The 13,634-nt window shown below is 41.6% G+C and overlaps 1 protein-coding gene across 3 annotated transcripts; it reads left to right on the top strand.

Annotated features, from left to right (window-relative positions):
* Positions 1-1,722: 1,722 nt before the first annotated feature.
* On the top strand, positions 1,723-13,499 carry LOC105017115 (von Willebrand factor A domain-containing protein 1). Of its 3 annotated transcripts, none has more exons than XM_010881472.3 (6): positions 1,723-2,300; positions 8,189-8,734; positions 10,571-10,849; positions 11,432-11,707; positions 11,931-12,212; positions 12,827-13,499. In XM_010881472.3, exons 1-6 carry the CDS (start codon positions 2,216-2,218, stop codon positions 12,850-12,852), a joined length of 1,494 nt encoding a protein of 497 aa, XP_010879774.2. In that variant the 5' UTR covers positions 1,723-2,215; the 3' UTR covers positions 12,853-13,499. The 3 variants fall into 3 exon arrangements, with proteins under 3 accessions (XP_010879774.2, XP_034142920.1, XP_028970177.2); XM_034287029.1 differs by having other exon boundaries at positions 1,731-2,300; positions 12,257-13,499; XM_029114344.2 differs by having other exon boundaries at positions 1,732-2,300; positions 11,931-13,499.
* The last annotated feature ends 135 nt before the right edge of the window (positions 13,500-13,634 follow it).

Below are 13,634 nucleotides of genomic sequence, written 5' to 3'. Positions count from 1 at the left end.
AAATAAAGGTGACTCTTTTCTTTCTGTTTTGGTGAAGGAAATTGCCTGGCTGCCATAAATCCTTCTTCCGGCCAAATACTACAACAAACCCATGGAAATCAGTTTCATCTATTTGAAGAGCCTGGATCTAAAGACCTCCATGTTAATTTAATTTCTAGATTGCCAAAAAAACTAAATATTCTGACTCGTCTCAGAGACAAATGGATTGGGCCAGTCACACTCACTAGGTGAGGTTTTACCTGGCTTTCATACTCATATTGGTTAGAGATGATCCAGCTGCTGAATACATTGTTTTGTACAAATCAATACTCACGTTAATTGAACAACTGCAATGGAAGGATTCAGGCTGAAATATATAGCAAATGATAGTTCAAAATCAGGCAAGAAAGAAAATGCAGGAACGGGTAGATTTTGGGTTTTCCAACAAACTACCTAATATATCCTGAATAAAGAACAGTGACTAGAGGTTAAAATGACATTTTGTAACAACTCCCGTTAACCTTGTTTTGCATGGGGAACACATTTATTGTAGTCTGACATTCATTGCAAACGTTTTGTATGCATGAAACCATCAATTCTATGTAATTTCCACGTTCCATGTCTAGATCTTGATATTAGTGTGTGTAGTTTCGTTAGGGGAGGGGGAGGGGATTCTACAAGCCCTGACAGGTAGGTAGGCTATGAGAGATGAAGGATGGGCAGAAAGGGAAGTTTCAATAGTCATCCCTTCATTTCACAATGGTCTTCTGAAAGGAATCTCCTCTACCCATTGATCAGGTGTACTGATTGCATTTATACTTATTTTCTATTTTTTCCAATTTTGAAATATCCCTGAGCTCCATTAAAGACACTGACACTTGATATAGAAATTTAACAAACAATTTGATAACAGGAAAGATTCAAGCTCGAAATTATGTCAGTGATACCTTAAAGAAATATGAAGTGTTGTCCTAGGTATTCCTGGCAATAGGTAACCCGTAAAGGTGACATCACTTTAAACTGAAATGCTACAGTTCCGGATTTCATAAATGTATAGTTTTGCCCTGATAATCGAGTGCCACTTTATGGTAGATTAAAAACTACAATTGAACTTGGGAGGGTTGGAATGCTTACACAATTATTTTTTGGTATTTTACCCTCGTTTTGGATGGGTTCATATAGGATGCCAAAGTGCGCCAGAATGTATTGAGAAATGCATGTTTGGTTGACAAATGACGCACCTGGTGAGGTCTGAAAAAAAAGAAAACACGTACGCCTATACAAACACATTTTCTATGCAACCTTCCGCCGTCTGTGGTGAAATTCAATTAATTACTATCTTCTATCTAGCGACATTTGTATTAACAGTTAATCCGTATTTATGCCATACATCGATTTATGCCATCCCACCCAGTTAGTCCACATTCTCATCAGGATGTGTCCAAACCAAACACTGCCTCCAGTACACAAGTGAAGGATGCAACAATGATTCATATTATGTCAAATCAAGTCGTTAAGTAAGGTCAGTCGTGCTATGAAATGGTTGATGGCAATGTGACGAAGGCATTTCGGGGTTTGTTCAGTAAGATCCAACGTTTTTGAACCTTCACGTTGTAGAGCAAAACTACCTATCCGAAACGTAGATTAAGAATTTACGTTGGACGTATTCGTATAGCCTACTTTTTGTAACGTTCGAGGTAGTTTTGCAACTTAACCTGACTTTGGTTCGTGTCCGATACAGGGCCTGAGTCCAATTTGAGTGACGCCGAAAAACGAGGGGAGGAGGCTTGAGAAAGGGAAAGAAAAGCACAAACCACATTTAAGCGTGAAACAGTAGCAGAAGAGGAAATGAAATAGAAGTTGTCCCAACTTTTGTCCGTTGGTTTTTGCGGAGCGATACGTTTTTATCCAATGTGGGGTAGAGTCGCAGCGGTGATTACGCACAACGCAGGTGTTGGCAAAATACATTTTTTAGAGGTTTGGTACGTTATAAGAACTGGATAGAAAACTGCTAACCAGTGTAGATGCAATTGTGATAACTTTTGAGCATTAAAATAGCAAGCGATACAACTAAAGATGGTCTGATCCATTAACGCACGCGAATCTCGTGGGAATGTGAGAGGGAATTAACTGTATAGTCTACTGTACAACGCCATGGACTGTCAATTCGGAATATCCCATTCAGTGTTCAGTTGCTCTAATTCATCATAACGTAGGTCTACTGATCTATTTTACAATGAAGTGGTTTGGATTATCCTGTTTCCTGCTCGGTGTGTTACTTCTGCCAAGCACACGAAACGTACTGGGCCTACCTGACACAGGTACGTTTTTCTATTTAACCTTTATTCAACCAAGTCAGCCATATCGAGATTAAAATCTCTTTTTCAAGAGGGACCTGGCCAAAAATAGCAGCAGTCAGAAGTTACAGTAGCCTACATAAAAACACAACGTAAAACATACAACCATCTTTCTAATTAAAATCAAGTTTCAAAACATTTACAATAACCCATTTCAATATATATCATGGATTAGATTTTTGATCATAGTCATTAAACAATTTAGTTTTAAAATCTTTCGTAGCTCATTCCAGGTGGAAAGTGCACAGAATTGGAACGCTTTCCCCCCCTACCTCTGTACGTATCCTAGGAACCGTCAACAAAATAGCCTACAGTTATAAAAGCGCAAGCAATATTTATCATTAGTCTGCTGGGACAATGTAAGACCATAAATAAACTGGGAGCTTTCTAAGAATGGCCTTGTAAATAAAAAATTGCCAGTGGGATAATATGCATAGAGCTAGTGATGGCCAGTCCACTCTCACATATAGGGTACAGTGAAAAGTGGGAGATACAGAGTTTGTAACAAACCTCAAAGCCCCATGGTATATACAGTATCAAGTACATAATGAGGACATAGAGGCATGCATGTACAAGACATCACCATAATCTAATACAGGCAGAAAGGTAGCATACACATGCACTTATGAGGCGCTTTCTTGCCTCATAAGAAAAACTGGACCTATTTCTGAAATAAAAACCCAATTTTAAACTCAGTGTAAAATGTGTCTTAAAGGAGAGAGTGTCATCAATTAAAATCCCAAGATATTTGTAAACAGATACAGACTCAATTACATTACCAATGCATGTATTTGGTTTTATCAGAATTAAAAAAAAATGTTGCTGATGAAATCTTGGTTGAACAATATCAAAAGCAAGCTGTAACTGAGAAAGGGCCAGAATTTGAGAGTGTGCCGAACAATAAATCACAGTATTGTCTGCATAGAAAAGAAAGTTAGGTTGGGGTACATCTATGCCTATGTTATTTATGTAAATTGTAAAGAGGAGTGGTCCCAGAACCAATCCCCGTGGCACACCCTTTAACACCTTGTACCTGCACACATTGTGATCTGTTTGATAAATAGTTTTCAAACCATAAGACAGTTTCTACTGATAAGCCTTTATCCAAGAGTCTTTGTTCTTTATTTCATGATCCACCGTATCAAAACCCTTTGATCAGTAGATGAAAAGGGCTGTGTCTACAGAGACAATAAAATAATGTATTAATTTAAAACCTGCTGTAATTGTGCTGTGTTTTTTTCTAAACCCAGATTAATAAACTGATCAGATCTCATTTGTAAGTAAAAATATTTCAGTTGCTTACAAGTAATTCTAAGATTTTTGTTAAAACAGAGAGTTTGGAAATGGGTCTATGATTATTTAAAAGCTCCTCCTTTGAACAGGGGAATCACAAAGGCCGATTTCCAAATTATGTTCTGAGAATGAAGGCAATTCCATGTGAGAAATTGCCAAGAAACTGAAGATCTCATACAACGATGTGTAGTACTCCCATCACAGAACAGCACAAACTGTCTCTAACCAGAATAGAAAGAGGAGTGGGAGGCCCGGTGCACAACTGAGCAAGAGGACAACAAATTTGCTTTTCTTTCAAAAACAAAAAGTGACCCCAAATTTTTTAACAGTAGTGTATGTGGAGACCAAATAACTTGGTAACTGTCAACTTGTCTTTAGAGACAATGTGAGTTATTTGAACAAGGCTCCTGTCAGGTTGTGGTCTTTGCCAGGTCAGAAAATTACTCAACCTGGAAATGCTGCAATGTCATGGCCGATACAAGTCTAGGTCCATGACAAAGACAACCATTAACTACACTCTGCTAGTGTAACAGAGCAATTGGCAAAACACAAAGTCCACAACAATTGATGTCATTTGTTTTACTATCACTGCGCAATATTTCAAAAATAGTTCTGTGGTACATTATTAGGTTTGAAACCTCCAATCATTCATAATTATGTAGGGAGACTGAAAAAAACACAAATAGTGTCTAGTGGTGGATTTGCCTTATAAGTATTGACTTAATCATTGTTTTTTCACAAAAAAATCTGCATTGTAATGCCAATTTTATATTCTTTTCATTCATCAATTTGTGCCTTTTGTTTTAGCAGTTTCCCTTGATGTTTTCTAAGTATATGTATATCGGTCAGTCATAACATTATCAACACCTTGAACTCATTGTTGTGTTCCTCAAACCATTCCTGAACCATTTTTGCTTTGTGGTAGGGCGCATTATCCTGCTGATAGGTAGGTGGTACGTGTCAAAGTAACATCCACATGAATGGCAGGACCCAAGGTTTCCCAGCAGAACATTGTCCAAAGCATCACACTGCCTCCGCCAGCTTGCCTGCTTAGTGCATAGTGCATCCTGGTGCCATGTGTTCTCCATGTAAGCGACACACACACACCCGGCCACCCAAAGTAAAAAGGAATCCGTGGTCAAATACTGATGCTCACATGCCCATTTGTAGGCAGTGGACAGGAGTTAGCAGGGGCACCCTGACTGGTCTGCGGCAACCCAGCCCCATACGCAACAAACTGCGATGCACTGTGTGTCCTCACACCTTTTTATCAGTACCAGCATTCATTTTCAGCAATTTGAGCTACAGTAACTTGTCTCTTGGATCGGACCACAAGGGCCAGCCTTCACTCCCCACATGCATCAGTGAGACTTGCCCACTCATGACCCTGTCGCTGATTCACTACTTCTCCTTCCTTGGACCACTATTAATAGGTACTGAAAACTGCAGACTGGGAACTCCCCACAAGGGCTGCAGTTTTGGAGATGCTCTGACCCAGTTGTCTAGCCATCACAATTTGGCCCTTGTCAAAGTTGCTCAGATCCTTACGCTTGCCCATTTTTCCTGCTTCTAACACATCAACTTTGAAGACAGAATGTTCACTTGCTGCCTAATATATCCTACCCACTGACATGTGCCATGATAACGAGATTACCAGTGTTATTCACTTCACCTGTCAGTGGTCATAATATTATGGCTGATTGGTGTATGTTTTGAATGGAATGGTTTAGGAGAACTTGGGAAGACTGAACACCAGGCAGGCTGCTCAATATGCATGATATGTACGGTATATGTGCCTTTGGATAATTGAGGTTGTGGTATGTTTGTCTGTGCATGTGCATTTGAAACCCTGTCAGGCATCAGCTTGTATTGTGTTGTATTTTAATGTATTGTGTAGTAGTGCTCTCACTACACCAGAGCATGTCAGTGCATCACCACAATGGCAGGTTAGAGCAGTGAGGTCACTAGTTAATTCCTGCATTCCTGCAGGGTTATACATCTGTTATAACAGGTCATGACAACTGATGGAAAAAGAATTGAGTTTCAAGTAAAATGCTCTTGTTCCCGTAGAGACAGAATATGTGTACTAAATTGCCTCGGCAGTGGTATTGTATTAACCAGCTGACAGGCCATTTGGGTGTTGCTGGGAGGTGGAGTGTTGATAGAAGTGTGAGTATTAATGGGTGTGTGGTTTTAATATAAGCATGGGTGTTAATAGAACTGTGGGTGTTAATGAAAGTATGGGTATTTATAGAAGTGTGGTTGTTAATGAAAGTGTAGGTGTTAATAGAAAAGTATGTTAAGTGGGGGGGGGGGGGGGGGGTTGGCGCGTCAGGTATCATCAGCTACTTGATCCGTAACACAACATTTTAACAGCGACAGCTATGAGTCCTTCAGGTGTGGTTCTCCTAGGTTTTTGGCAACATTCTATCTAAAAGTGAATGAATCATCTTTACTTCATAGAATGTAAGTAGAAAAAAATTGCTGCAGTAAAAGCTTTATTAGCAACATGACATTGCTGACCGTGATCAACAAAAAATCCAACATACATGGGTCCAAATGTGTAAAAGTAAAACACAACTCACAGTAAATCAACTACTTCTCAATGTTTCAATGATCTGTTCATTCATAAATTCTTATCAGTTGTTTCAATATAGCTTTAAAAGCTGCTGTTGTTGCAGTAATAGAGGTTGTATACTATATTCAAGGTTTTGAACATTAGGTCTTCATTTCTGACATGCTGTGTGCAAGCGTTTGAAAGTAAGACAAGGATGAACCATCATTTTGGTTTTGGGTAAGCTTGTATGTAAAGAAAATGTAAGCATTTTAGAAATGTGTTAATTGACTGCATATTCTGTGAAAACAACATTCATTTTGTTAATGGTTTGGTCCACAACAGATGGATGTTGTGCTAATTGTGTTTAGAGTTTTGTGGGGGTTAGTAGAAGTGTGGGGGTCAGTAGAAGTGTGTGGGTCAGTAGAAGTGTGGGGGTCAGTAGAAGTGTGGGGGTCAGTAGAAGTGTGGGGGTCAGTAGAAGTGTGGGTGCTAGTGGAAGTGTGGGTGCTAGTAGAAGTGTGGGTGCTAGTGGAAGCAGGAGTGTTAATGGATACAGTGGTGTTAATCGAAGCACAGGTTTTAATAGATGCAGGGGTGTTAACAGAAGCAGCAGTGTTAGTGGAAGCAATTTTGATTTAACTGGAAATTATTATGGAATGTAAATGGTGCAAGAAAAATAGGTTTCAATTGTTTCTTAGAATAGAGAGAAGACATGGTCCAGTGACAATTATAATATGCACATCAGAGCATCTGGCCACACTGTAGCTATCCTCTGCTGATTATGTTCACAGTCTGCTATCTGTTGTTCAGTTTTTCCCTCCATTTTGTGTCAGTTTTCTTCTCCATCCTATATTTCTTTATTTTATTTATTTCAATACATTTCTTGATTATTATTTTAGCACTTGTCTTTTTAGTCTTTTCTGTAATATTCCATGCTTTGGATCCAAGTATGTTTGACTAAAACTTATCAAGGATGATTTGTATGAACAACAGCAAATATTTAGATTTGAACATAAGAAGACAAAGGCCGCCCATGTCAGTAAGAATAATGGTAAACAACTGAATAACTATGTATCATAACTGTTTTTACAGTGCATTCGTGTTCAAGTGTTCAAACCCCTTCTCGATTTCAACATTTTGTTACGTTACAGCCTAATTATAAAATGTATCAAATTGATTAATTTTGACAACAATCTACACACAATACTCCATAATGACCATGCGAAAAAATCATTGCAAATCGATTGCCACTGATCAATTAAAAAAAGTCCATGATGTCAAAGTGAAGAATAAAATATACACATTTGCAAATGTATTGGAGGCTTTTTGGTGTTCTCCCTGACTAGTGCCCCTCTCGCCCAGATACAAAGTTTTTGAGGACAGCCTGTTTTTTAAGGACAACCTTATTTATTTAATTTTCATGATTTGTAGTTTTTGTTAGGGATTGTACTAACTGTGGGACCTTCCAGGGACTTGTGTATTCAACCTGAAATCATAGGGAACACTTTGACTGCACACCGGTCGACTCATTCTACTAATTACATAACTTCTCCACACAATTGGTTGCAAATCAACTCATTCATGTGTGTCATAGCATAGGTGTTGAATATTTATTCAATCGATTATTTTCTATTTTCTATATTTAATTCATTAAGAACAACAGATTTAATTCCTCGCTTTGACATTATGGAAGTATTTTTTTTGTGATAAAAAACCCTATTAAATCAGTTTTGACTTCAAGTGGTAACACTATAAAATGTACATGTGGGTGTGAATTCTTTTGAGAGCTATTGTAACTGCATCCAATTCTTTGTGTAGATACAGGGCTGGTTTCACAGGCACAGACTAAAAGCCTAGTCTAGGATTAAAACAACAAGCTCAATGGAGTTTTCCATTGAACTAGATTTTTTTGTTCTAGACTGGTCTGTGAGACCGGCGCATAAGGTATTAGTGGCAAACACCTTCATTGTAATATTTTCCTGTCTTGCTTTACCCCCCACAGCTCTGAACTGTTGTGAGGGGGACATCCTGCTGTTGTTGGATTCTTCAGGAAGTGTGTCATCGTACGAGTTCTCACGTCTGCTGCGCTTCCTGTCTGAGCTACTCCTTCCCTTCTCTCTGGGGCAGGGCCAGGTGAGAGTGGGTCTGCTGCAGGTGGGCACTGAGCCCCACCTTGAGTTTGGTCTGGACACCCACAGCACCCAGCATGGCCTGCAGGAGGCACTGCGGAGGACCAAGCAGCTCCAAGGCGACACCAACACCGATGCTGCCCTCAGATTGGCCAAAGGACTGCTGACCGGAGCCGGGAGCCAGTCGGAGCACCCGAAGGTGCTGCTGTGGCTTACGGATGGAGTGCGACCTGGCAGGGTGGACGAGCCAATGGAAGAACTGAGGAAGTTGGGCGTGTCCGTGCTGGTTGTCTCGACAGGACACGGAAACTACCAGGTGCTGCGGAAGGTGGTGACCCCGCCCATCGAGAACCACCTTTACTTTGTGGACATCGATGACATCAGCATTATTACGCAGGACCTGAGGGAGGCCATAATTGGTGTGTGTGGGAAGTGGAGGGGGGGGTGGGTTAGTGACTCAGTCTAGGGTAGAAACCAAATCGGAGTACAAGATAGGAACAATCAGTGTCTTGGCATTTAAATTACATAGCACTGTTGTAGAATGGGTTTCTTCTGTAGACACCAAATGTATCTATACTCCCTACTCCAAACATATGGATTTGAAGTGAAACACTCACTATGAGGTTATTTGACGATATTTGTGTACTTGAAACTGTTTTTATGCATAGTCCTCATATTTCATGGCCCAAAAGCGAATCATATTTCATTGCATTTTCTTTACATGCAGTAACTTCCGGATGCCCTTAACCCATTGACCCCACCAGAGGCTGGGTGTATTCTCTGGTGTTGCTCTACCAGGCCTGTAAGGCAGCCATCTACAATTGTTATTTATTTTGAGGTCTTTTTGCCTTAAGTCTCCTCTTTAGCAAATTAAGGCATGTTCAGTTGAAATTAAATCTGGACATTGGATTGGTTAGTTAATAATGTTCTAGATCTTGCCCCTGAAAAAAACACTAGTTGTTATGGCGGTGTGTTTGTGGTAACTGTACAATTGAATGATGATTAAGCACCATCCAATAAGTAACCTGAAATCTGAAAACGGTAGTTGGGTGGCACCCTTAAAATCTGGGAGAACTGGAGCAGTTTGAAAAAAGAGGAGTGGGACATACTGTGAGGACAGAGGTGCAGGAAGCTCATCCATTGCTATAGGAAGCATTCAGTTTCAGTTATTTTGGCCAAAGCTTGTGCTGTAGCATATTGAGTGTAAGGTATCAATCATGTAATCAATGCTATTGTTTATTTTCTGATTTAAAAGGATATATTCAGTTCTGAAAAATGAAGGTTCTGTAATATGAACAGTAACAATGATATTTTTCAACATATTTTTGGAGACCATGTGAGTTATTTTAAGAAAGTTAAAGAGTGCCAGTTCCTTTGGCTGAAAGTGTACATCATCAGTGACAAATGAGACAGTTCCAAAGCCATAAACCCTCTTTCAATAGATGATGTGGAATGCTGGGAGACGTTATTTAATTTTCCACATTAACTCATGCTATTCCATGCTAAATGTCTTTCCACATTACCCTTTCCCAGAACTCTGCAGGCTCTTTTTAACCAAAAACCATTGTAACCTTGTTTTATAAAGTTAACAAGTGGTTGGTACCTTGCCATGTGGCCTCTTTAGTTCTGCTATTGAAGAATTCTGCGGGTGCTGGTGGCAGACATTAACATCCTACCTCCTGAGTTTTCCAGATCTTTTGAATAGTTGTTTGAGGTTCTTTGATCATTTTGCTGGTCATTCTTCATCCTCCAGGGTGGATGGTTTTCCATGGCCTAACATGGAATCTCACCAGCGCATTTCATCATATTTAACTATTGTAACTATGGTTTTTTAGCCAGGGTTGGCCACATTCTGGATTTATTTTTCCTTCAGATTTTTCAGCTTCATAAGGGCCTCATTGAGTTTTGTTGGCACCATTATTTTGTAGGCCCAAATGATGTGTTGTAACACACCTGATCGGGCAAATTGTTCCAATACTTTTGAGCATCAGCAGAGTATATACCTGCCGTCTGCTGGGGTCAACGGGGTGGAGACTTGTGCATAATTATGACATCATATTACTCTGTACCAATACTTTTGGTTACTTAAAATATGTACGAAAAGGGTTGTCACTTTTCTATGTATTTTTGCCGTTTTCAGCTAATGAAGGCATGTTCCAGCTTTCGTAGTATATTGTTAATAGACCAAAACCTGTGCCACTGTCCCAATGCTTACGGAGGGCGCTGTATCTCTCTTTCTCCCTCCTCTGTCTCAGAGCTGATCCATGCTGAGCGTCTGTGGGTGGTACAGGTGTCGTTCCAAAGTGCTGTACTGCAGTGGCGTCCTGTCATCAACTCCAACACAGGTTTCTATGAGCTCCACTACAACGCTGTTTTACCAGGCACACGGTACCACAGAAGGATCCTACCTGGGGACTCAAGCTGGGTGGAGATCAGCGACCTGCAGCCAGACACCAGCTATACTGCCTCCCTCACTCCAAAATCCAATGAGGACTACTTCAAAACCCTCAGTGTCACTTTTACCACACTTTCTGGTGAGAAAGAGGGAGGGAGGGAGGGAATGGAGAGAAAGGTGAAAAGAAAGGGATTGAAATATAGGTGATGACAGGGTGGGCGGATCAGTTGTGCTGTAGGAAAAAGAAATGGCCGGATAATCGTACAATATAGTATTTTATTTAATACCCAGAAAACATCCCCTGACCTTGAGTGCAGAAGGATAGTCTAGTGGTTAAAGCATCTGACTAGTAACTAAAATATAGCTGTGTAAACCCCTGAGTTAATTTATCTGCTTTCAGGTTGTTGCTGTGAATGAGAAGTCAGATTTACCTTGTAAAATGAGGAAGGATAAAAGTAAGAGCAGATCCTATACAAGGCCTAAAGGAAGGTGTTTTGTTTAGTCGGTGCCTCCGAGCTAAATGCACCTCATATGCCCCAAATGCACGGACGTTCAGGTGGAACAGTGCTTTAAACTCAGCCTTTATCAGCCGATTAGAACGCCATGAGAAGTTCCCTGTGTAATAGGAATGAACTGCCACAATACCTTCTTCCACGTGTCCGGTACACCTTCAATTTAATCCCTCTTCTTCTGCCTGTACTTTCCTCTCTTGCCCCGGTAGAGGTGTTGAGCCCAGCGGTGGTCACTGTGTCGGACTCAGGTCCTGATCAGGTACGTGTCAGCTGGGGTCCTCTGCAGCCCGACCAGGTCCGGATGTACAAGATAGAGTACGGAGCTCTGCCTAGTGGACAGGTCTCCATAGTTACGCTGCATGGACACCAGAACTCCACCGTGCTCGCTGGTCTGCAGCCGGATACCCTGTACCTGGTCACTGTCAGCGCCCTGTATTCAACAGGAAAGGAGAGGTCCGTGTCTGTCAAGGCCTGCACTCAGGAGGGTGAGTTGTCTCTGTGTCTGTGTGTTTTCACATTTGTGTCTGTTCCCATGGATTCAAGCACAAACACAGACAGAGAAACATGCAGGTCGTTATTTCCTCTGTCAATACCAGTATATGTCAATACCAGTATATGCCGGATCAGGTTCCTTTGGTTTCTTTGACGCCTGGTACGTCAGGTTCGGGCAAAACACATTCACACTGACTGGTCTTTCTGTTTTGTCAGTGCTGCCGTCCCTGGTTGACCTCCAGCTGACCTCAGTGGGGCACGGCGCCATTCAGGCCCAGTGGCGAGGCCATGAGGAAGGACTGAGGGGGTACTGGCTCCGCTGGGATGGGGGTGAGACCCAAAGTCTCTTCCACCAAGGGTCTTCCTACCTATATCTGCCCCCTGGCACCCTCTCCACACACCTCACACACTTGGCCCCCAGGAGCCGAGTGTGTGTGTCCCCTGTTTACCGCACAGCCCGTGGACAGGGGCTCTGCTGCACCGCCGACACACAACCAGGTCTGACACCGAGCGGATGGACGAATACACACACGCATACAGAGGTCTGACACCGAGCGGATGGACGAATACACACACGCATACAGAGGTCTGACACCGAGCGGATGGACGAATACACACACGCATACAGAGGTCTGACACCGAGCGGATGGACGAATACACACACGCATACAGAGGTCTGACACCGAGCGGGATGGACGAATACACACAACGCATACAGAGGTCTGACACCGAGTGGATGGACGAATACACACACGCATACAGAGGTCTGACACCGAGCGGATGGACGAATACACACACGCATACAGAGGTCTGACACCGAGCGGATGGACGAATACACACACGCATACAGAGGTCTGACACCGAGCGAATGGACGAATACACACACGCACACAGAGGTCTGACACCGAGCGGATGGACGAATACACACACGCATACAGAGGTCTGACACCGAGCGGATGGACGAATACACACACGCATACAGAGGTCTGACAGGCTTTTTGTTGGAGCTGATTGCTTTATAGGTATTTTAGGAGGTAGTCATTTTGCATCAGGAAATTATTGAAAAAATTATTTCTTTCTCCCTCTCTCACTGTCTTTTCTCATTTTGCTAGATGCTGTATTCTTGGGCTATCAATGACTTTACTGCAATCAGAAAGCTGAAGTGGAGGAAATTGATGCTCTATTGCAAAATGCCAATGCTATAATTAAGATATAAGGCTGTCCTTAAGCACAACACAATGCAGAGGGCCTGGATACAGTATTTTGCTGTTGTATACTGAATTTGGACCACAAACCCCTGAGGTGCCTTATTTCTTTTATAGCCTTGTTTTAAAAAGTTTTATATGTCATACCTGTGGTTCAGCAAATCAGCGTTCGGGGCTTAAACCATTTGGTTTATAATAAAGTATAATGGAGTCACATCCAACTATGCGATAAGCACTAATCAGTTTTCATGAAACTGAAATCTGCACAAGTGGATTGTGTTGTCGTGTCACACAAAATAGTTCCTGAGTCCCGTGGATAAATAGATTGACAGTCTTTGCTTCAGCCAAGAGTCACTATGAAACGACTCATTCCATTGAACAGGACGTCCACTGATGAATGGGAGTTGTGTGCGGGTGATGTGGAGGAATGGTGGGTGGAAGGGAAACCAAAGAAGCCTCTGTCATGAATAACCATGTCACCATAACCACATTGGCTTTTATGTGAGCATGTTGTTACACAGGCAGATGTTTCATAAAAACATGCAGCCTTGACACTTCAATAAAAAATAATCAAAACGTACTAGTAAGGTCTCGGTCATTTTTATGAACAATCAGTATCCCATCATGTAGTTAACTGTAGGCCCATCAGCCTTGCAGTTGTAAACATGCTTGTGAAGAGCACCATCTAGTGGAACACATCTTTTAACACAGGTTG

This window comes from Esox lucius, chromosome 17 (genome assembly GCF_011004845.1).
Source record: "Esox lucius isolate fEsoLuc1 chromosome 17, fEsoLuc1.pri, whole genome shotgun sequence".
NCBI classification, from domain to species: domain Eukaryota; kingdom Metazoa; phylum Chordata; class Actinopteri; order Esociformes; family Esocidae; genus Esox; species Esox lucius.
Note: the sequence above shows the minus strand (reverse complement) of the source record. Positions and strands in the feature narration are given on the sequence as shown.

Coding starts and splice junctions, on each gene's coding strand:
- LOC105017115 (XM_034287029.1), top strand. CDS start 2,216: ATGAAGTGGTTTGGATTATCCTGTTTCCTGCTCGGTGTGTTACTTCTG. Junction 8,735..10,570: donor CCTGAGGGAGGCCATAATTG/GTGTGTGTGGGA, acceptor CCTCTGTCTCAG/AGCTGATCCATGCTGAGCGT. Junction 10,850..11,431: donor CACTTTTACCACACTTTCTG/GTGAGAAAGAGG, acceptor TTGCCCCGGTAG/AGGTGTTGAGCCCAGCGGTG.